At 36.0% G+C, this 22554-nt stretch overlaps 1 protein-coding gene across 1 annotated transcript in view; it reads right to left on the minus strand.

Moving 5' to 3' along the window:
• Positions 1-446: 446 nt before the first annotated feature.
• LOC150090291 (uncharacterized) overlaps positions 447-22554 on the minus strand; it is a 43700-nt gene continuing 21592 nt past the window's right edge. The window contains exons 4-11 of the mRNA XM_090389790.1: positions 21336-21435; positions 17530-17744; positions 16661-16799; positions 16216-16349; positions 12036-12129; positions 10347-10684; positions 7074-7197; positions 447-2142 (exon numbers count right to left, since the gene is read on the minus strand). Coding sequence (XP_090245916.1) covers positions 1914-2142; positions 7074-7197; positions 10347-10684; positions 12036-12129; positions 16216-16349; positions 16661-16799; positions 17530-17744; positions 21336-21435 — 1373 coding nt within the window. The 3' untranslated portion in view covers positions 447-1913. The remainder of the gene's footprint in view (positions 2143-7073; positions 7198-10346; positions 10685-12035; positions 12130-16215; positions 16350-16660; positions 16800-17529; positions 17745-21335; positions 21436-22554) is intronic.

Raw genomic sequence — 22554 nt, forward strand, 5'->3', positions numbered from 1 at the left:
GTAAGTGGGTTGTTACACACCACTTACAAAGTGCAATATTTGATGTATATATATACACATATATGAGAAAAAATTACATGAAAAAGCAAACATTTAAAACATACTATACTAATTTAATTTAAAACATGCTAAACATTTACACGGTAGATTATTAAATGCAATTCTTCATTATAAACTCAAGTGTATAAAAATATGAGTAGACAAAAACCAGATTATGACATAAGATGTTATAATTATTTATAATTACTAAACTTCAATTTAAATTTAAAACTTCATACATAAAATTTATTTTTTAATCCATTCCTATTCATAATATAAATAAACATTGGATTGATTCGATCACGATATTGGGACAAAGAAACTAATTTAAATAAACTGATAGATGATGTAATAAATGCAGTGGACTATTTTTTTTTTCGGTATTTGATTATAAACGTTATATTAATCATGGTTGAATTTTAAATAATCCTTTTAGGAATCTTCCAGATTTCAGACAGAGTGAAAGAATTGTGATGATGACCATGAATAATCTTGTGTATTAGTTTATAACCTTGAACATGCTTTGTAATATAAAAAAGATTCATTTTGTATTATTACAAACAGGCACGGTATCTTATCTGTTGTGATAATGAGGCTGAATACCATCCTGTCTCGATAGCTTTTTCAAAATACAAATCTGTATTTTTTTTCGAGTTTATTTATTAGGTTGACGATTCCCCTAGCACAATTTTAGTATGATTGTGCCAACGAAAGTAAAATCAGAAGGTTGAGAAAGGCTCCAGTGTCAGATTGTCTGGATTAGTGCCAAAATAATAAGCTTGGCCTATAGAGTGTAGACAAGATTCTGAACGCTAAGTGAGTGGAAAAAATATGAAGAAAGGAACAGTATTTTATGAGTGTTAGTGATAAAAGCAAGAGAGATACAAATCGTATTAAATGAGAAAAGTTTTTTACAAGAGGGGAGGAGAAAAAACAATCGATCAGAAAGACCACAAAAGGGAAATGTAATGAAAATTGACGAGATCTCCATAAAAATGGTAAGAAATAAGAAAGATATGCCGTTGAAGAGACTTGAGAAAATACTTAGAATAAATCAAAATGGAGAAACCGATATTGGAACAGAAGATGACGAAGTATCCTGGAAAGAAACTGAAATAAGGAGAAACAGAAGGTCATAATTTGAAATGAAATCCAGCATTAACATATCAGCTTTATCAAAAAACCGATTCTGTGCTTATTATAAAAATTTATTTCGGTGAATCTATTCTCAGATTGCTAATTTAAAAAGTTCTGCACTGCAGGATTTTAAATGATAAATTACACAATAAATTCTCTATTCACCTCCCTGTACCTAGCGATAAGGTTGTGAGTTGGAGTGCATGATACTTGGAAATAAATAATTATTTATTAGCGAGCAACTGTGGTGATTGATGCGATTACCTGAAAGGAGGGGGCAAAAATGAAGCAAACAGAAGATATCAAACGAGATGTAGACATGATATCAGACAAGAGCGAAAGAATGTTTAACAAATATAAACAATTAGTGCACTGACTCTATATAAATCTAGGGTCACTGGCTAGCAATATAATGATACATAAAAATGGCAAAAACCATGTTTAGAAAGTGGATTATTTATGCTTTCCTGGATATCTTATACATTCTTAATACCTGATATACTTCAACAAATTTGACCACTTTAAGAAATATTTTCCATAACTCTTTGGAATCTTTCGTTTTGTGACTTTATGGTTCCTTATATAAGCACTTCCTTTTCAAAAGTAAAAATTGTAAGGAATTGCAGAACTTTAGGTACTTTTTCGTCCAGGATTTATTTTCCTTTGGAAGCATAAACTCTTAATTACAATACATATCGCATGTATAAATTACTGTTCTTTACTTTTATAAACATTTCTTACATTTCTACAAGAAAAAATTTGGATAATAGAAAAATGAAGATTATGGCCAGAAAGTTCTGTACAGTTAATTTCGCACTACCACAAGTGGCTTCAGTAAAATCACGGCAAGTTGTGCTGATCTCCGTTTTGACTTCATGCAACAGTGAATCGGCTACATATTCCTTTGATGCACCACAGACTTCTCGAACACTGTCGATGACACATCTTCTTAATTTTATAGTAGCACTAGAAATTTTTGACAACAAATAAAATATTTTCAGTTACAATTAAAACGAAACTATTTTAATTTTAAAGATTTGATACTCAAAATTAAAGAAAAATTCTTAAACTGGTTAAAGGGTCATTTGCCTCACTTCAAAGCTAAATTCAAGTTAAAGTTCTAGGATTGAGTTGTTTGGATCCATTCAAACGAAAGGGTTTGTCATTTGTCACATTTGTCATCATCTGCTAGTATACACTGAAGTAACATTAGAATTGTCTGGAAATAACTTAGAAAAGCCGTTTATAATGGGGTGACAATTTACTTTTATATACCCACTGGAATGCTATTGCACAACTCCTCAACTATTTTGAATATCGCTGCTATGAGAAAGTAGTACGTTTCCAATACTTTTAAGTTACCTAAATATGAAGTATTATTTCTTTTTTTTTGAAATTCTGAACTGTCTATCATCTAAAATTGAAATTTATCTCAAAGATGACATTGAAATTTATATTTTTAATAGCTGCAAATGTTATTTTACAATAACACGAAGAAATAATTTTGCATCTGAACCCCAATAACGTTTGGGGTTGTGTTTAGTTAAGCTGTCAGGGTAGTTTTGAAGAATGGATTTAGCAGAAGATCACCCTACAATATTTCAAAATTCCATACGGTAAAGTATCAGATCTAAATATATATATATATATATTTTTTTTTTCCCTGTTTCTAGAGCATCAGTATTTTTTTCCAATCAGCCAATCATAACTTTATTTTGGAGCATCAGAATACACATTAGCAGAGCCAAAGCAAATACAATTTTTCATAAAAAAATGTATATCTAAAGTGTAGCTTTTGTGGAATTCTGTTCGCATGTCATTCATAAAAGCATGACCATCTAATCTGCAGTTAAAAATTTTGTTTAGAATTAAAGTAAATCAGGATTAAAAAATCATTAAAATTGATTAACTGGAACATGGTATACAGAATAGTTTGCACGATTCTCTACATGTATGTGCATAAATTCTGAAGGCCTTGCCACAAACAGCTTACATCTCTGATTCTTAATCTTTCCTACGATACGGAAAAGGTTAGAATTTAACCATCTTTCATTGAATTATAATTTTTCTAAATTACCACTCTTATACCACGTGAAATTTTAATATATTTCATTTAGGTGTTACCTAAACTAATATACATTGAGTAACGTTTCAGGTATCTTGCCGATACCCATCATCAGACCTTGCTATTGAGAGACAAAAATAACTTATATTTTACATTGAGCAGATCTAAATAATAATCGACTAAGATGCATTTACATATGATCAATTCTAATTTACAGAAAATAGATGAAAAATTCTAATTGGCAAATTGCTAATTTGTTATTATAACCTAAAACTTTTCATCTATTTTCTATAAATTAGAATTGATCATATGTAAATGCATCTTAGTTGATTATTATTTAGATCTGCTCAATGTAAAATATAGATTATTTTTGTCTCCCTACAGCAAGGTCTGATGATGGGTATCGGAAAGATATCTGAAACGTTACTCAATGTATATTAGTTTAGGTAACACCTAAATAAAATATATTAAACTCCAAGTGGTATAAGAGTGGTAATTTAGATATAAATATTATACTTTAAATGGATAGAAACCACGTAACGTCCTTCCCTATCCATATTACATCTTTCATTGAATATATTTTGCGCGGACCGCCAAAATCTTTTATATCTTTTGATTTTTATTAAAATAATAGAAATAATTTATTATTATGGAAGTTCATGGACGTCCCTAGATTATCGACTAGCAAGTGATACCCTAGGCAAACCATGCAATCGGTGTCCCACCTCCAAATCCCAAGGGCATGTGTAGGCCGTGGTTTATTGTAAACTGTAAAAATCTTTCTGAGTTGGTAGAGATCACACCAAAAACTTTCTACCACAGTAGAAAGTTTTTGGTGTGATCTGTACCAACACTCAGGACGTTATAAAGAAGTTGCTTTTATTTCTATATTAATTTTGTGTATTTTCAACAAAAGTTACTTGTAAAAGATCGTTTAGCATACTTTATTTCATAAAAAACAAATTTCGAAATAAAATTAGCGATCAAAACCTTCCTCGAGCAATGCATCTTGCTTTGGAAGAGAGAAGTGTATCCGATTTTCCATTTAACAAGTTATTTTAATAAAACATATATGCTTTTGCATTTGGTATTTCTTGTATGATTAACCATTGCGATTTTTAGATAATTCAGTTTTGTTTAAAATCTTTACTTGTCTTGTGCTTATTAAAAAATGCAAAAAATATTACAATCTACTTACAAAACATTCATTTATTTTCTGAAACCCCTTTTAGAATAATTTTACAAAATTTAAATTTCAATACAAATGCAGATGGTTAGGGATTACATGTTACTACTTGAGAAGTATGTACTATAGTGTATAAATGATTGCTTTTGCTATATTTTTTAATAAGTTTGTGAATTAATATCATCTATTACACAGGTAATCATCACAAGAATAAAATGTTAAAAATAACTATAGTCCTTTTATAGTAAAATTATAGAAATTTGAACGACTGCTGCCATAAAAATAAAAAATATTTCTCGTGAGAACCACTGGTCTAGAGAGATTCCTTGACACGTCCAGTAAATTTCTTAAGTTTATTCACCCACTCGTAGACTTGCTGTTGATTCATGCATGCTCAGTATGGGCGAATCATTCATGCATGATTCATTCACCTATTGCTTTATAGGGAGTTAGCATCATTTCTTGTATTCTACACGAACAGTCTGCGGTTCAGTGGAATATATACTCAGATTCTTCATTGAAAGCCATTTGAATTTATATCTAAAGATATAGAAAATTTCAGAACAGTCAGTTTTCCGTAGTTGCTCGTCGATGATATGAAAGACACAGTAGCACTTAAGAAATTAGGAAAAAGTCATCAGGTTATCTACTTTCCAAGGAAAATCATAGTGCTATTTGATACCCATCACTTTATACAAAAATGTTTGAAGATTAGGATTTAAGGTATTTTTTTAAGACCTGGCAACAGTCCGTTTGAAGTGTCAGATAGTTCAGTGATCGGGTAATGTCAAAGGTTGTTTGGCAGTTCCACTTGTTTTTCTGTTTGGGAGAGACTTGAAGGATAGATGTTGCTCACACCACCCTCTTGCTACACACACACACACACACACACGAAAAGAACGTCAGACAAAATAACATAAATCACACCAGAAATGATGATAGCAGTTTTCTAAAGCACATGTCTGTATGCTGTGAATTCCTTTTGACAGGAATATAAAGTTATCGAAAATTTGAAGCTCATTATGTTTACTATTACTAACATTTCGAATTTATTATTCTAATAGATTTACTTACTTATACAGGGCTGTCCAATTAAAATGCAATCCATAAAAAGGAATACAGAATTTAACTAAAACTGTTGAAGAATGTGTTGGAATGTCCACCTTGCTCGTTTAGGTATGTTTTATGAAAATCTGTGTACCTCCCTGACAGTGCTTGTTGTTTAATTAATCATATGTTGTCTGCGTAAGTCTATTTATTCCACAGATAAAGATCTGGAGTTGAAAGACCACGCAACTTGGGTTGGTATTCCGAATTGAATGTGCGTTCTTCTCGGGAAAAATCAGTGTTTTGCATCGCAGTAAAAAATGCTACTACTGTCATAAGGAAACTGCCTGGTTGTTGTTACAGTGCCCTCAGTACAGACTATTAATAAATGGATTGGAGATAAATAGGCAACCCTGTACAACTGTAGACCTCCAAATGCAAATCTGTGGACCTCCGTGACAGTCTTTGTTGTTTAATTAATCCATACGTTGTTTGCTCAAGTTTATCCAATCCCAGTTGTCCATCTTGAATGGATTGAGCAAGCTGAATGTGAGTGCCATTCTTCCGCTTGCTGAGGCTACACACATGAAGGGGTATAAATTTAAGTGGAGGAAGGGTGGTTGCAGAATAGATGTGCTGCGGAAGTCTGCCTTCAGCCAGCGGTCGGTAGAGTGTTGGAACAGGCTTTCATCTGTTGTTGTGGAAGTGGATGGTTTGAATAAATTCACGGAAGAACTGGACAAATTCTTGGAGGGTATGGACGGGAAAAGTGTGCAGGTTTTTTTTGCTGATGCTATATAAGCATGCTTTCTTGTATAATTTGCTCCTACTACTACTAGCAATTAGCTGATAGGTAAAATGTTTACAACTGGTGAACCTTTTTAAAAAGTCACTGATTTAGATGAGAGAGAGAGAGAGAGAGAGAGAGAGAGAGAGAAAGCGAGAGCGACAGAGCTTTTTAATTAAAAAAAGAAGGGAAATTGAAATAATTTCCAAATGTTACAAATTAACGTATATTTTTATTTTTTGACATCGCCAGAAACATTTTAATACTCTTAGTTTATATTGCACCATCTTGGTTTTTAAGAGAACAATCTACATTTCCTACAATGCATTCATTTTCATTTCCATTTATTTTCGAACTTTAAAAAACGAAGTACATATTTTGATTTATTTATGATATAGAGTATTTAGGTAGCCATATATCTTCTTTTTTAATTTATAAATTTGGTTTATAACTTAAAATTAACCACTGGATTGTTCTCCATACTGTATTGTATTTTGTGCTTTCAACCGGTCTGTTTAACACTGCTCTCAAATGTCTTTTATTCTCGCACAGATTGTTGGGGAAAGTTATAATGTGTTAGTTAAGTAAATATATATAAACTTTAAAAAAAATGTTGTAAACTTCATTAATACATTAACTTATTCACGATTGTGATCGAATTTAAAGTATTTAATTTTATTGCTTGCTGTGCACAGAAATCGAAAGGTTTAAATAATGGCAACTAGATGGCGGCACGTTCGCAGCAAATATTCAGCAACTAATTTGTGATGTAACCAATATTGATATATTTTCTTTTTTTTTCGTCCACTTACCAGCACGTTCTAGTTCGCCTTTTGTCTGCATCCGGTTCGAATCGTGCTGCATCTCTCCTTTCAGTTTTCCAACTGCTCAAACAGGTGTCATACCTAGTTTGGACACTATTCAAACACCAGGAATCTATAGAAAAAAGGAAACAGAATATTAAACAAAATTTCTTATACAGTTTTTATAGTAGAAAATAACATTTACAGTTTTATATACTCTGGATAGCCTTTTTCTGTATTCTATAACACTACTTTTCAACTTTTTTCGGCTGTCGAAACCTTTTGTGCTATTTTCTTATTATACTAATAACAGCAGAAATGTGAACCACGTGTTAGTTTTCAACTGTTATTAAAATCCATGAAGCAATACGTAAAGAACATTACGAAAGTGTTGACAACATTCTACGATCTGAGGAACATTTTGTTATATGTTTAATTTATTAAATTATAGCGCCTGAAATACGTGTTAGGTTTTAAATCCAAATTTTCAGCAGAACCCTAGACAGTATACTCAAATTAAATAAAAAAAATTAATTATGATAAAATATGCGAAAATTTTTTGAACGCATTTTTGCTTATCCATTTGATTATTAAAATATGTTATCGATTATTGCTTGCGCTTTATTATGGTCAGTAGGTAATTCTATATTTTGCATAATTCAAGTGGAGTAAAATAAATTTTTCCAAGTTGATTTAAAACTGCAGTAACCTGGAACTTTTAAGCCGTTTTTGTTTATTTTTTCTAATAAAAAAGGAAAAAATCCGGCAAGTTATGTAACGCACGCAGTGCGTTTCATAACTTGCCGGGTCGAAATCTAACATGTATTCAGGCTCTGTGATTTAATAAATTAGTAAATTAATAAATTAGTAAATATAATAAATTAATAAATTGATTTAATAAATGTAGTTTCTGAGTAAATAAATTTCGATATCATCAGTTCCGATAATAAAAAACGTTAAGGTATGAGATAATCTCAAGGTCCTTCTTACTGACTTTATCTTTATGTATTCCCTCTCTTAGTAGCAATAGAGAAAGAAGTACACTGAAAGTGGTATTATTTGATCTGTCAGGCGTGTAGAGGTTTATATAATATCAGGAAAATATTAAAATATATTAATAACCCGTTTCATTAGATTTCCCCAAAATATCTAAATTTTTACATTACATTAAAATGATTAGCAACATTAGGGTTAGCAATGTTAACGTTGCTATCATTTTTGTCCTCGTGGCTGGGTGGAAAAGATCTGGGTTCGAGTCCCTTCGATGATGTGAAGAATTTTTATGGACTTTTTTTACAACGTGGCTGAGTTAGTTGGTCTCAGGCGAAGGTAGCATGGTTTTTTCTCCCGGAAACTACGGTTTTTCGTCTAGCAATCAGAAAATCGACAACAGAACGCACGCAATTTACAGACAATATACACCGATGAGCCAAAACATTATGACCACCTACCTAATATGATGCTGGTCCTCCACGTGCAGCCAAAACAGCTCGTACCCAGTGAAGCATGGACGCTACAAAATTTCTAAATGTGTCTTGTGGTATCTGGTACCAACAAATAACCAGCAGATCCTGTAAGCTCCTTGATTGAGGCACCGCAGATTGGAGTTGCTGTTCCAACACAAACCACAGATGCTCGATGGGATTGATGTCTGCTGAATTTGGAGGCCAGGGAAATACCTGGAAGTCTTCTTCATGTTCCGCGAACCAGTCTCGAACAATCCGGGCGGTGTGGCATGGCGCATTATCCTGCTGAAATACGGCACTTCCAGAGGGGAAAACCGTTGCTATGAAAAGGTGTACCTGTCAGCAATGATGTTTAGGTAGGTGGTAGATGTCAGAGTGTCTGGCACATGGATGATTTGGACCCAGGGTATCCTAGCAGAACATCGCCCAAAGCATGACACCGCTGCCACCGCTTTGTTTCGTCCCATGGTGCATCCAGGTGCCATCACTTCCCCAGGTAAACGACGCACATGTACCCGGTCGTCCACATGTTGCAACAGGACACGTGATTCATCGGACCAGACGACCTTCTTCCAATCACTCGAGGTCCAGTTTCGATGGTCGCTGCCCATTGTAGGCGCTGTCGCCGGTGAACCGTGGTTAGATGGGCACTCGGAGCGGCCTGCGGCTACGCAGGCCCATTTTCAGCAGGATTTTATGTACTGTGCGTTGTGACAGATTATCCTGTCATCAGCATTCCAATTACCAGCGAGTTGCGCCACAGTCGCCCTTCTGTTGCTACGTACCATCCGGGAGAGCCTTCGTTCACTTCGAGCATCAATGAGCCGTGGTCGTCCAACACCTCACCGGCGGTTCGTGGGTTTCCCCTCCTCGGACCACTTTTGGTAGGTACTAACCACGGCTGACCGTGAGCATCCCACCAGTCGTGCCGTTTCGGATATGCTCTGACCTATTTATTTATTTTTTATATATTTATTTATTTCCGCCCCCCGGCTTACTTTGGCTATGTGGGGAGAAATTAAAATTTTTTAAAATTTAATTATTATTTTTTTATTTTATTTTAATTTGTTATTTTTATTTCTGATTTTATTTTTATTTATAATTTATTTATAATTTATTTATTTTTTATTATTAATATTTTTTATTTTTATTATATTTATTTATTATTATTTTTTTTTTTTTGCTGCACTCGGGATTGGGTAGCCTGGGTGCGGGGTGATGGCACCCACCTGTATAGCACTACCTCAGGTGGGTGTGGGTTTGGTGCTAATTCGCACAATGAGAGTTTTAGTAGGCCCAGCTTGGAAAACGTGACTGGGACGGGTGCCAGGAAGCAGCTGCCTAGGGGTGACTGCTTCCTGGTGGTGGGGTGGCCTGAATATAATGTTCAGGTCACCTGTAATATTCATAGAGTACATGTTTGATTATAATTTTAGGTGGATTTGGACGAGAGTCTTGGGGCCACCATAGAACAGAAACAAAGATTATGAAGGATATGCTCTAACCCAGTTGTCTGGCCATTACAATTTGCCTTTGTCAAACTCGCTTAAGTCCGCTGCCTTTCCCATCTGAAGAACAAGAGTAACGCTGATTAACGGAGTTCAGTATCAGGCGTTTTTTATACCGTGTGTGTCCCGACCCGCGCCGTGGTTCACCTTCAGTTGCTTCGATTTGCATAACGATTGGCTGGTCATAATGTTTTGGCTCATCGGTGTATATACGACTCAATATGGCCTAAGTTGCTGATGCTTCTAAAACCCTATTACAACAACAAAAACAACAACGTACATTTTTTGATTAGCAAGTATTTTCCTACCTCGTTCGCCGGAATGCTGCTGCGGATTATATGGATCATAAGTGCCCGGATAGCTCGTCACTCTAGGGTAACTATCACCATAATTCGTGCGATCTGGATAATTCCTTGGGTAATTGGAATCGGGGTAATTCCTTGGGGAGTTAGAATCTGGATAATTCCTTGGATAACCGGAATCTGGATGGCTACCAGAACCACCAGAATCCGTCCTGTCTGATGCACACTGCCATGATAACTCTTGGGCTTTGTCCATTAGGTATGTTCCTAAATAAAGGTCATCTTCCTGATAGCATCGTGTTCGAATTTCTGAGTTAACACAGTCACGGAATAATATGTAGCTCCTAGAAAAGGATAAAATCTCAAATAAATACAGTGTCACACAGATAACATGAAATAGCGTAACATTACACTAAACTGTTTAGAAATTGTTATTGTGAGTTACCAAGGCCAGTACTTAAAATGGTATATAGTGAAGTTCGAATTACTTCACCACGTGAATTTCATGACATGATTTATTGAAGATAGCCACTTTTAAACTCGTATAACAAGAGGAATGTATTCATCGCACGAACCCAATGGTCCGGTTACGCATTTAAGTTAAAATGAAATCTCTAGTTGTAGTTTCAAAATCGATCAACAAAAAAGATAAATGCATAAAAATTATTAAATGACGAACTGATATCAAAATACCAAATTGTATTACACTAGTGTCCAAAAGTTTTGTCACAAACTCCAAAATCCAAATACTTTGTCCTCGTGGGTAACGAAGTGAATATAATTACCATCTTCTCCACACCAGGTGGAAATGGCTTGAGTTCGAATCCCGTCAGTGACGCAGAATTTTATGGGCTTTTATTTCATATAATAAATGAAAGATATTGATTATATATACAGATCTTATCCTTCCTTCTTGTAGCATAAATTTTATGAGCCAATGCTTGTGTAATCATCAGTATCAATTTAAAAAAAAAGGGAGAATGAATCCAATGTAGAATGTAATCAAATTTTACGCCAATGCACGCCCCACAACCTCTTCTCAGGTTGAAAACGAAAGCATATATTAAATGAAAGCAGTATTTCTATTTGGAAAATAGAACACAAAGTCCGTGAATACATTTGAGAGGGTAACAAGGACTGAAGTGGATCTTCTTAGAATACCCACAGTTCCCAGTCATACTTTATGGAATAATGAACCGTGCGAGTCTGAATGGTACGATAATATCATTACGATGTAGTTGAAAATTTACGCTGTCGGTCCATTTGTTTTTGCATTCGAAATTTCATTTAATTATAAAGGTCTTAACATGTTTAAAACTATTTGGGGATTTTCATAACGGGATTAAAATATTGTGCTTGACGGACTATGCTTATAGTCTCAATGGGACTAAAGGAATTACTGATTGGTGTAGGAAGAATGGTACACGATACTTGGACTCTTCGTGATCAGAAATGCTTTGGTGCTAAGCCGAACAATCCCAACCTGTAAGATCGCTTTTCATTACGATTTTACAATATGCAGGCCAAAAGGTGTCTAGTTTGCGAGATCTTAGTTCACTTCGTCTATTGAAGGGAAAAACTAGAGCATTTAAATGCAAATAAGAATTTTCATGCATGGCCTGGAGACATTAACTGAATAAACTGTAATTTATTGTTATAATTATTAACCATTAGTCTACACTTAATCTCACCAACCTGCAAGGTTCGTATGAGGTACCCCTGGTATTGGCAAGGTAGTTTTCACAACGCTGGAATTCGTTACTTCGGAAACACTGCCTGTCCGTCCACCCTAGGAGGAGATTTAAAAATTATGTTAATTATGAAGACTAGAATACGATAATAAGATAAGCAAACACAGCTAGTAAAGATACTTATTGAACTATAGTGTTTCCCAAATGAATTCCTAAATTCAAATCTCACGAGAAACATAAAAAAAGGACTGGACAATATATTTCATCGGTTTATAGCTAACAAATAATATACAGAAATGTTCGAAAAGTTTGATATTTTCATATACACTGTGCTGCCACTTTATTAGGTACACCTACCTAATAGCGTGTTGAGCCTCCGTTAACCTTCAAAACAGCCTGAATTCGTCTAGGCATGGATTGAACAAGATGCTGAAAACGTTGTGCAGGAATGGAGTACCATGCAGACATGAGTGTGTCACGCAGTTTCTTGAGATTCAACGGAGGTGTAGGGCTGCAGCGAACAGCCCTTTCCAGCTCATCCCAAAGATGTTCAATAGGATTGAGATCCGCGGACTGAGCGGGCCACTGCAACAAAGAAAAGTCGTTGTCATGTTCCTGGAACCATTCCATAGTGATTCGGACTTTGTGCACCGACGCATTATCCTGCTGGAAGTAACCATCTGACTGAGGATAAACTGTCAACATGAACGGATGCACGTTGTCAGCAACGATGTTTAGGTACGATGTGGCATTCAGACGTGAATCTATGGGTATCAATGGACCCAACGTGTGCCAAGAAAACATTCCCCACATCATAACACTGCCTCCACCACCTTGCATAGTAGACGTCAGACATGACGGGTCCATGGATTCATGTTGTTTTCGCCAAATTCTGAGCCTTCCGTCAACGTGATGCACCAGGAACTTCGACTCGTCAGACCAAGCAACTGTTTTCCAATCCTCGATAGTCCAGTGCTGGTGTTGCTGTGCCCACAGGAGGCGTGCTCTCGTGTTCTTCATTGATAACAAAGGTACGCGATGTGGCCGTCGGCTGTTGTAGCTCAATCGCGACAAAGTGTGACTAGTGGTCTGTTGCGATATCTTGTTCTGCGCACCAAGGTGCGACATTGTGGCCAGTCTGTTTGCTTGCACAGTTCTAGCCATCCTCCTCTGACCTCGCTCATCAACAAACAATTTTCTTCCACAGGAGTGCCGTTGAGAGGATGTTTTCTGTTCGTTGCACCATTCTCGATACACCCACCCTTGAAACTGTGGTGCGTGAAAAGTTCAGGAGAACTGCCGTTTCAGAGATGCTTTGTCCAGCATGTCTTGCACCTACTACCGTGCCACGCTCGAAGTCCGTTAGATTAATCACTTCTTTTCCCCATTCTTGCTACAGTTTGTACGCTTAATTGATACTAGAAAGGTTGTTCTGCTGCATTTATCTCCACAATTGTGGTCATGTGACTTGCAACGTTGTGGGACAAACCATTTGTGTGCACAGCAGGGGTGTACCTAATAAAGTGGCAGCACAGTGTATATAGTAGTGGATAAAACCTTGAAACTGTGCAAATCGCTGAAATTATCATAAACATTTAAATTACAGCGTTATGCAAAGCATATTCACTTTTGAGCGTCGTCTGATTAACATCACTGATGCCATTTTTAGTTGTGAACTGACATCATATTTTGTATTTAAGTTCAGATCTATTATTCCAGATCAGTCTGTTTTGTACCGATCATGGATAAATCAAGACCCTTAAAATGTGCAGTAATATCTCATTGTAATGTGTTTTGCCCAAAGATTAATTGCCTCTTAAAGAAAATACTATAATTCTCTGTAATATCCTGTTTAATATCCAAGTTCCAAGAAATGGGTAATACTACCAAAGAAAATTAGAAATGGAAAGGAGAAAAAAACTTCTGTTCTCAGTCAGGATCAAACTATTATATTAGGGTCACCTGGTAAGTTATTACATATAACCAAGTGTATTGTGTCTGTAAATTGCGTATGTTCTCTGGTCGATTATTATTATTATTATTATTATTATTATTATTATTAGCCATATTGGTGCAAGGAAGCCTGAGGCTTTTGCTGCACCGGCCAAAAAAAAAAATTTCCCTATTACCCTGAGAGAGAGAAGTAGAAAGGAATAATCAAGAAAGAGCAGAATGATGATATCCAGCTGAGGACCCTGGGTGTGCCAAGCCCATACTCACCAGATGTGAGCCCCTGGGATTTGCCTGTTTTGTTAGACGAAATCCCCAGTTTCTAGGGAAAAACCTTACTATCTACGCCTGAGACCGACTAATTCAGCCACTGAGTGAAAAAAGGCACATAAAAATTCCTTGTGTTATCGCCGGGATTCGAACCCGGGCCTTTAACACAGGTGTGGGAAGGAAGGTGGACGATACCACTGTGCTACCGTGCAGACTCTCAGTCACGATCGTAATTTGTATGACCCTTCTCTCAAAAACTGTGTTATAACCAAAGAAGAGCGTGCTGTAATACTTGTAAGTGCTATAACTGTTCGCCAACGATTGTGTTATGTGGGACTGAAAGCGTATCATACTAGGACAAAGTCTTTTCTGACGAAGAACGCGCGTGAAGCTCTCTCTTAAAATGGCCAAAGAATAGACGTGCCAATTGCAATTAATGGGGCGACTTTATCTTCTTGGACGAGTCCAAGTTTAATCGTCATCACAGGCATTACGAGATTGTGATGATGGGTCGTGTTAGTCAACGAAAGATGGGAAATTTCGTCATGATTATGTTCAGAAAACATTTAAGTTTCAGTTTAGCAACATACTGTACTGTGGGAATACCGTTCTGGAAAAGGTGTGGACGGGTTTCGTTTCAGAGTACAAATGGTGAATTTTTGGAGGACATCTGTGTTTACCATCGTGAATTGCATTGAATTTAGAGGATGAAGGAAGGATGTACAGCTGCTAGAACGAGTACAGAGAAGGGCAACCAGATTGGTGAGTGGAACAAAGGGCTTTTCTTACTAAGAAAGGCTTAAGTTCTGCAAATTTAAGCGTCTGGAGACTAGGCACCTGCGAGATGATCTGATTGAGGTGTATAAGGCCTTGAATGGGTTGAGCACGCTGAATTCTGATGGGATTCTTCCATTTGCTCAGATTATGAACCTAAGGGGACATAAATTCAAATTGAGGAAAGACAGTTGTAGAATATATGTGCGGGGATTTGCCTTTAGCCAGCGAGTGGGTGATTGCTGGAATTAACGTCCATCTGTCGTTGTGGAAGTTGTTGGCTTAAATAGATTCAAAGAAGAACTGGGCAAACTTTTGGAGTGAATGGATAGGTGAAATGGTAAGTTTTTTACCCCCCCCCCCCTTTTTTGGCTAATGCTGTATAAGCTTGCTTTCTTGCATCATATGTCACGACTAATTTTAATGGTAATGTCTTACACGAAGATCTTGATTCTGATCAAGCGTTACGTGTCAAGTATATTTGCATATCACATTGTGGTACCTAATGGAATGGATACTGCGTATATAAGTGTGTGGTATCTTGCATGATTACTTAATAAAAACTGGTGTAACCCAATATGCTATTAGCAAATATTTAAATGGGAGATATTTGATTTATATATGGTTTAAGTACGTAAGAATTAAAAATGCTTAAATTTATTTTTGTGGAAGACCCCACTCTTCATTCATGGCCTCCAAATTGGTTGATTTTGTAGGCTTTTAGGCGCATCAGCAACTTAGATCATATTGCGCTGTTTTCTGTATAGTAAATTACGTGTGTTCTGTGGTCGATTTGCTGTTTATTGGATGAAAAACCATGCTATCCTCGCCTGAAACCGACTAACTCAGCCATGTTGTGAAAAAGATCCATAAAGATGTCTGGCGTCATTGACGTGATTCGGACTCAGGTCTTTTCCACTCGGTGTAGGGAAGACGGTGATTATACCAACCGTGCTACTCAAGAAGGCTGGGCCTACAAGATTGAGCAAAAATATATAGCCGACTTATCACGCATGCGCACTTTCTTTTATTTATTTATTTTTTGCTCTTTTTTTGTTATTGGCATAATAATATTTGTTATTTTTTGATATGTGAATTATTCCAAAAAGCAAAAACATTTATTAATGCGATTTGCACATTTCTGTATAAATTTTGCAATTAATATCATCCACTTTCCCATCACTACTCACTTCCAAGCGATCCACAAGCTGAGGAAATGTAATCTTTACTTTTCCTCAAGAGGTCGCTGTTTCTCTCCCTCTCTGAACGACTCGAACACATAGAAGTTTGCCACAAGAAACAGTTGAAGTTATCTAGCAGTTGCCTAAAGCACAGATAATAAATATAAGCTTAATTATACCAGTAATTTTTGTAAGTTGATATAAATATAAATGCTATATTAAATGAATGGACTAAATAATGGATTGTAACTCAAATAATAGCTATCACCTTGTAATATTTTAGATTCGTAATAATTATTATTTGATGACTTAGATTTACTTTATCAATTACACCAGCTTAGTGGACTTATTATTTTTTGTTACTTTTTACCATCTAAAATGTGCAAACGTGAAGCTACAACTCTGTCCAATACTTCAGACCGAAATTATCTATATGGAAGACACCAAAACTCACCTACATATTCGCTGGGTGTCGTAGGACTGGTAACTGGTTCTACTGTCAATCACGTTTCGCTGGAGGAAGTCTCTGCACTGTTGTGACCTACTATTAGAGCAGTACTCATTTCGGCAGCACGTAATCTGACCCGATGACCCTAAAAGTGGAAGACAAACGTGTATTCATCTAATTAACAATGATTTATTGAAGCTGATTCTAAAGCTGGAGAACACACTAAATTTAACTAGTTCGTGGCAATGCCATCTTTGTATACGATAATGGACCTCTGGCACTTACCATCTGGGGCTTCCAGATGGTAGGGAGCCTCCGATGGATATTATTATTACCATACAACTTCTTTAATGACTGTAAAGACAGCAGAACTGGTAAATAATGGTGACTTCACTTACATTGAGTTGTTAATTCGACTACAAATTTCTTACTTTTAATATCTAGCCTTTTATAATTATATGCGTAATAGAACATGAATTAGTCAATAGATAGCTGTTAGTGAACGTCTAATAAAGATTAAATTTAGCAGTTTAAATAAGATTAAAATTTAATAAAATTACATAAATATATAGTCATGAATACTTACATTCTTGTAATGCTATTCTTATGACACCATCAGCCTCACATATCAAGACAGAAGTTTACAATTAATTATATTGATATGTTTTGAATTTCACTCTCAAACTAAGAATTTTTGAATGAAAACTCTGCTTAAATTCTCCTGGGGCCAATCATAGCTTGTACCTGAGTATATTTCTCGGTTTCCATTTTATTAAATGAATTTAAATAAATAAAAAACATTTTATGTAATGATTATATTGTTTACCCACTTAAAAACTTTAAAAAATATGTTATTGTTAAGTTAAATTGCGTACCATCTCTGCCATATCCATAGTTTGAGGGTGGACATTGATCACATGATCCTGTTCCAACTCCCGATCTTCTTGAGCTATAGGAATCATCACTTGAACATAACCAAGCATTTTCTCGACCTTTATCTACCATATAACTTGCCAAATAAATATTTTCTTCAGAACTGCATCTGTTCCGGACTATGTCATTAACACAGTTTAGCATTGTGTTGTACCTCCTGGAACACAACAGTAAAAAAAAAAACAATAAAAATATTAAATGTGAAAACAGTTTCCTGGATATGCAAGGAGTGGACAAAATAATGAAAACACCTAATATGAAAGTAGTAGTTTTTGTGATGGCTGTATGACGTATTTATGAACATGCAGTGGTGTAAGGAGCACAGAAATTGGACACCTGATGATTGGAAACATACTATATTTTCAGACGAATTATCATTCATGCTTTTTCCAACATCAGGGCGAATACGTTTGGCAAATGCCAGAGGAAGCGCATCATCCAGACTGTCTTGTGTCGACCGTCAACCATGGAGGAGGAGGAGGAGGATCAACAATGGTTTGAACAGCAATATCTTGGGTATTCTTTAGGTCCTGTTATCACCCTGGATGGGCTAATTACTGATTAATTTGATATTCTAAGTGACTATGTTCATCCCATGGTGCAAACATTGTTTCCAACAAGCGATGTCATGTTTCAAGATAATGATGTCTCAATACACACAGCTAGATATGTCCAATCTTGGTTTGAGGAGCATGAAATTGAGGCTAAGCATCTTCCATGGTCTGCATTTTGAACCACTATAGGCATAGTTAGAGAAAAGAGTGAGAATCAAATTTCCTTCACCTTCATCACTCAAGGAGCTTGAAATTCCTCCATGAAGAATGGTCCAATATTCCTTTTAAGACAGTTCAAGATTAAATGAATCTATTCCAGAGTAGAGGTGGCCCAACCCATATTTGTGTATTCCTGTAACTCTTCCGCAGGTGTTTTCATTATTTTGCTTACCTCCTGTATAAAAATCATATATCCATAAACAATATGTACACTCTTGGGAAAAAAAATATAAAAATTGCAGAATATATGAAAAACATATATTTAAATACGTTTATTATGTTTATTATTACAGCGTATTAAACGTTTAACACAGATTTTTATCATTAAAATGCAAATTAAATATTTTTATTGTTATTATATAGTTAGAAGTAGTACACACGAGATTTGGTACTAGAACGCTCCTGTTTCATCCATTGGTATTCGAGATTCTGGGTTTGGAAAAATGTTTCCATGTGAGGTTCAGAAATTTTGGTAGTATTTGTAATGCTAAAGCCGTATCTTCCAACCAATATACAGTGGCGGACAAAAAAACTGCATCACTTGTGAATTTTGCAAATAATGTGTTTTGCGCTGCATTGTGGGTTGCAGAAATGTTCGAAATGCATTTGTTAGATGGGATATATATATATCTCTGTGAATGAAATCCAATAAAAAGTCTCCACCTGATATACCTAACTTCCACAAATATCTTCCCAAAGGGTAAAATGCATAATTAACGGAAATATGAGAAATCATACAAATGGCAATCATGACAACCAAACATACATTTTTTTGCATTTACGTGTACAAACTGAAATGACAATTTAACGTAATAGTATTATGTACTGTAAATTAGCAAAATAAGTCCTCAATATTTTGTTGTTCCTCCTCGAGCTGCAATTACAGCCTTGCAACGATCTGGCATAGAGTTAATAAACTTCCGGATGTATGGTTGCCCAATTTCGTGGTACCACACCCTTAAAATGCTCTCCTGCAGCTCAATCTTATTTGTTGGTTCTTCTCAACCAGCTTTCAATAGAGTTCAAATGTTGACTGTTGTCGGGTTGGTCCAATACTGTAATGCCAGCATTTCTGAGATATGACTGCACCTTAAGGCAGAAAAACGAGGGAAAACATTGGCGTAAGTATGTTTTAAGCCTCGTGAGACAAGAAGACAAACTCATTATTAAATCTAAATAGCATAAAACTTACCAATTTTGCTGTGTGGCAAGGTGCTGAGTCCTGTTGAAAAATGCAGTTCGGACGTCTGTGTGGTGGTCCCTAATAACGGATTTCAGGCACTCCTCCAAGATAGTAGTGTAGGTTTCTACATTCACCGTTCCGTTAATAAACTTAATTCGCCCCACCCCTTTGCTTGTTATGCATCCCCAGACCATCTGACCGGCTGTGAACTTTACAGTCGGTGTTATGCAGTCAGGATGGTATACCTCCGATTTTCGTCTTCTGACATATCGCTTCCCATCCGATCCATGCAGGTTGAATAGCCTGTGTGCACAGCGGTATCGTCACCGTCCTCCCTACACCGGGTGGAAAAGGCCTGGGTTCGAATCCCGTCGATGACGCGAGGAACTTTAATGGGCTTTTTCCACTTCGTGGAATTCCGTTAGTCGGTCTCAGGTGTAGATAAAAAGGTTTTTCTCCATAAACTGGGTTTTTTCGTCCAAGAAAACAGGCAAATCGACCAGATAAACGAAATTTACAGACATAATATATAAACAGATACATGAAAGAAATTACTGGTGGCCCTAATATAATATAATAATAAATGCAGGTTGAATTTCGATTCGTCAGAAAAGATGACGGTGTCCCATTGCTTTTTTGTCCATGAAACATGCGTTTTAGCCCAAGCAAGTCGCTTCTTCCTCATTTGTTGGGTCAACAAAGGCTTCTTCTTGGGCCGATAGGCACGCAGACCACATTCCGAAAGCCGTCTTTGTTAGTTCGTGCACTTGTTTCAACTTTGATAGTTCGTGCACTTGTTTCAACACCGGAGGCCATCTCAAAGGCCTTGCCGACCGGGCTAGCCGAGTGGGTAAAGTACCTGCCCGGCAACCCAAAGGTCGCGGGTTCGATTCCCGCCTCGGGCTTGGATCAAAGTACTGCAAAAACCTTGGGAGGTGCAATATGGCCACAGAAGCCGATGCGCCAACAACTACCAAATCAAAAAAAAAAAAAAAAAAAAATCTCAAAGGCCAGTTTTAAATCAGGAGCACCAGCATCGCGATTACGAAGGCATAGTCGTTTCAAATATCGATCTTGGAAAGGCGTAGTCACTCTCTTACGGCCTGATCCAGGTCTTATCTTCACTTCACCGGTTTCACGCTTTAATTTCAGCACTCGGGATAATGTTGACCGATGGCAGGCTATTTTATCAGCGATAACACGCATAGAAAGCACTTCAGAAAGTGCTTTCTAGACAGAGCACCGGCTACACTCTTTTTTTCTTGGTGTCAACTGAACATATGGAGCCATGCTAACACCTCCGCAAAACAGGATACCGTGAGAAACGGCTGATGCAATACCTTGAAATTACTGTCTGATGCAACAGAAGTGTTATCTGACGCAATACCTTTGTTTTGCGACAAAAATGATTGTAATAAAACAATATCTTATACATTTCACTACAAACGTTGCTTTTTTTAAGGTGATGCAGTTTTTTGTTCGCCATTGTACCTATACATTGCTAGTTTCAGTCCAAGTGAAGCATCTTTGAAAGTGCAGTAGGCTAAATGTATCATCGTGAAAAATATGATGAGTGTTTCCCTCCACCCTGGCAAGAGAATATTTAGTATTACGATCTTAAACGCGAAATAAAACTATCAGGATTAAGTTATATTTCGAACAATTTTTATAAAAGTTATTCTGTTTCAAATACAAATAACCAAGCATTTAAGTAATAACTGCACCAAGAGTACGTTATATTTCAAATAATTTCCTTACCAATAAAGAAATCAAGATAGCTGTATTTATTTACCTACAGTTGTCAAATGAAAATGATGTTGCTGATCCTGATTCGTAGGAATCTCCGCATCTTTTCATTTCATCCCGGTTAAAACATTCACTGGTTCTCCAGTCTGATAAAGCAAACAGTCGAAAAAATGAACAGTCGATTGTCTTGAATAATTAAGGATAAAAACTTGAACTGTGTTATATATCAAAAAGTTAATTAATAACCAAATTTTTATTTTTTAAAATATAATTGCTTATATTTTTACATAAAATTTGACTTTCTGAGATGTGGTAACATGATAGATGAACAATATGATCAGAATATGCAAATCAGGTCAGATATAAAAGTTCGTAGTTATTGCATTCATAGAAAGGGGTGACCAGATCGTTAAACGTGTCCATAATGATAATTTTATGGGTATACCAACAAAATAAGACAACAGAAGAGGTGAAGGTGTCTCAAAAGAAAACTTCAGGTTGGCCAGGAGTTTCAGCATACCAGAATGGCTTCGCTCTGATATTAACGAGACTTTATAAGGAGAAGATAGCAAAAGAACCCTGTTGAGTTCTCAGTGGCCACACAAACGAGTTTAGAGTCAAACTCCACACATAAGACTTCAAAAAGGGAAAGGAAACTCTAAACGAGATGGCCCATCGCTTATATTCTCCATTATTTTTGCCTACAGAAGTGTTCGTGTCTAGTTTCGCGTCTGTGGAGTCAAGACCAAGGGTCAATATTCTCTTCACAGATTCTTGTAAATCGAGATTCAGCCTTGAAACTGATTCTCGGTATGTTCTTATCTTGAGAGTATATGTAAAAAGCTCCCTTTTCGTTAATAGTAGGGAAATGATCCAATATCGTAGCTCTTTATGATGAGGGGATGATGTTAAACAACGGGAAAGCATAATGATTTTGAAGCGTTTACTGCATGAGATCTGTCAACAAATAATGGTACCATCTTTAAGAAAATGGGAATATTGAAATTCTGATAATTCGTAAAGGAATTAACGCTTTTAAATAATTAATAATAATAATAATAATATTCTGGTGGACATCTCCAGTGTTTGTAGCAGATATGTAAAATTTCAGTTTATGTTCCATCAGGTTATTATTATAAACAGACAGAATATGGTGACCTTGTAATGCCCTTGCATATTTTTATTGATTTCCAACCTGTTGTGTGCAGTTATTAACATAAAATAAACATATAGTCTGTATTGTAAATAAAAAGTAGTGCAGGTAA

Source organism: Mastigoproctus giganteus, chromosome 2 (assembly GCF_048544385.1).
Source record: "Mastigoproctus giganteus isolate SK-2022 chromosome 2, ASM4854438v1, whole genome shotgun sequence".
Taxonomy (NCBI): domain Eukaryota; kingdom Metazoa; phylum Arthropoda; class Arachnida; order Uropygi; family Thelyphonidae; genus Mastigoproctus; species Mastigoproctus giganteus.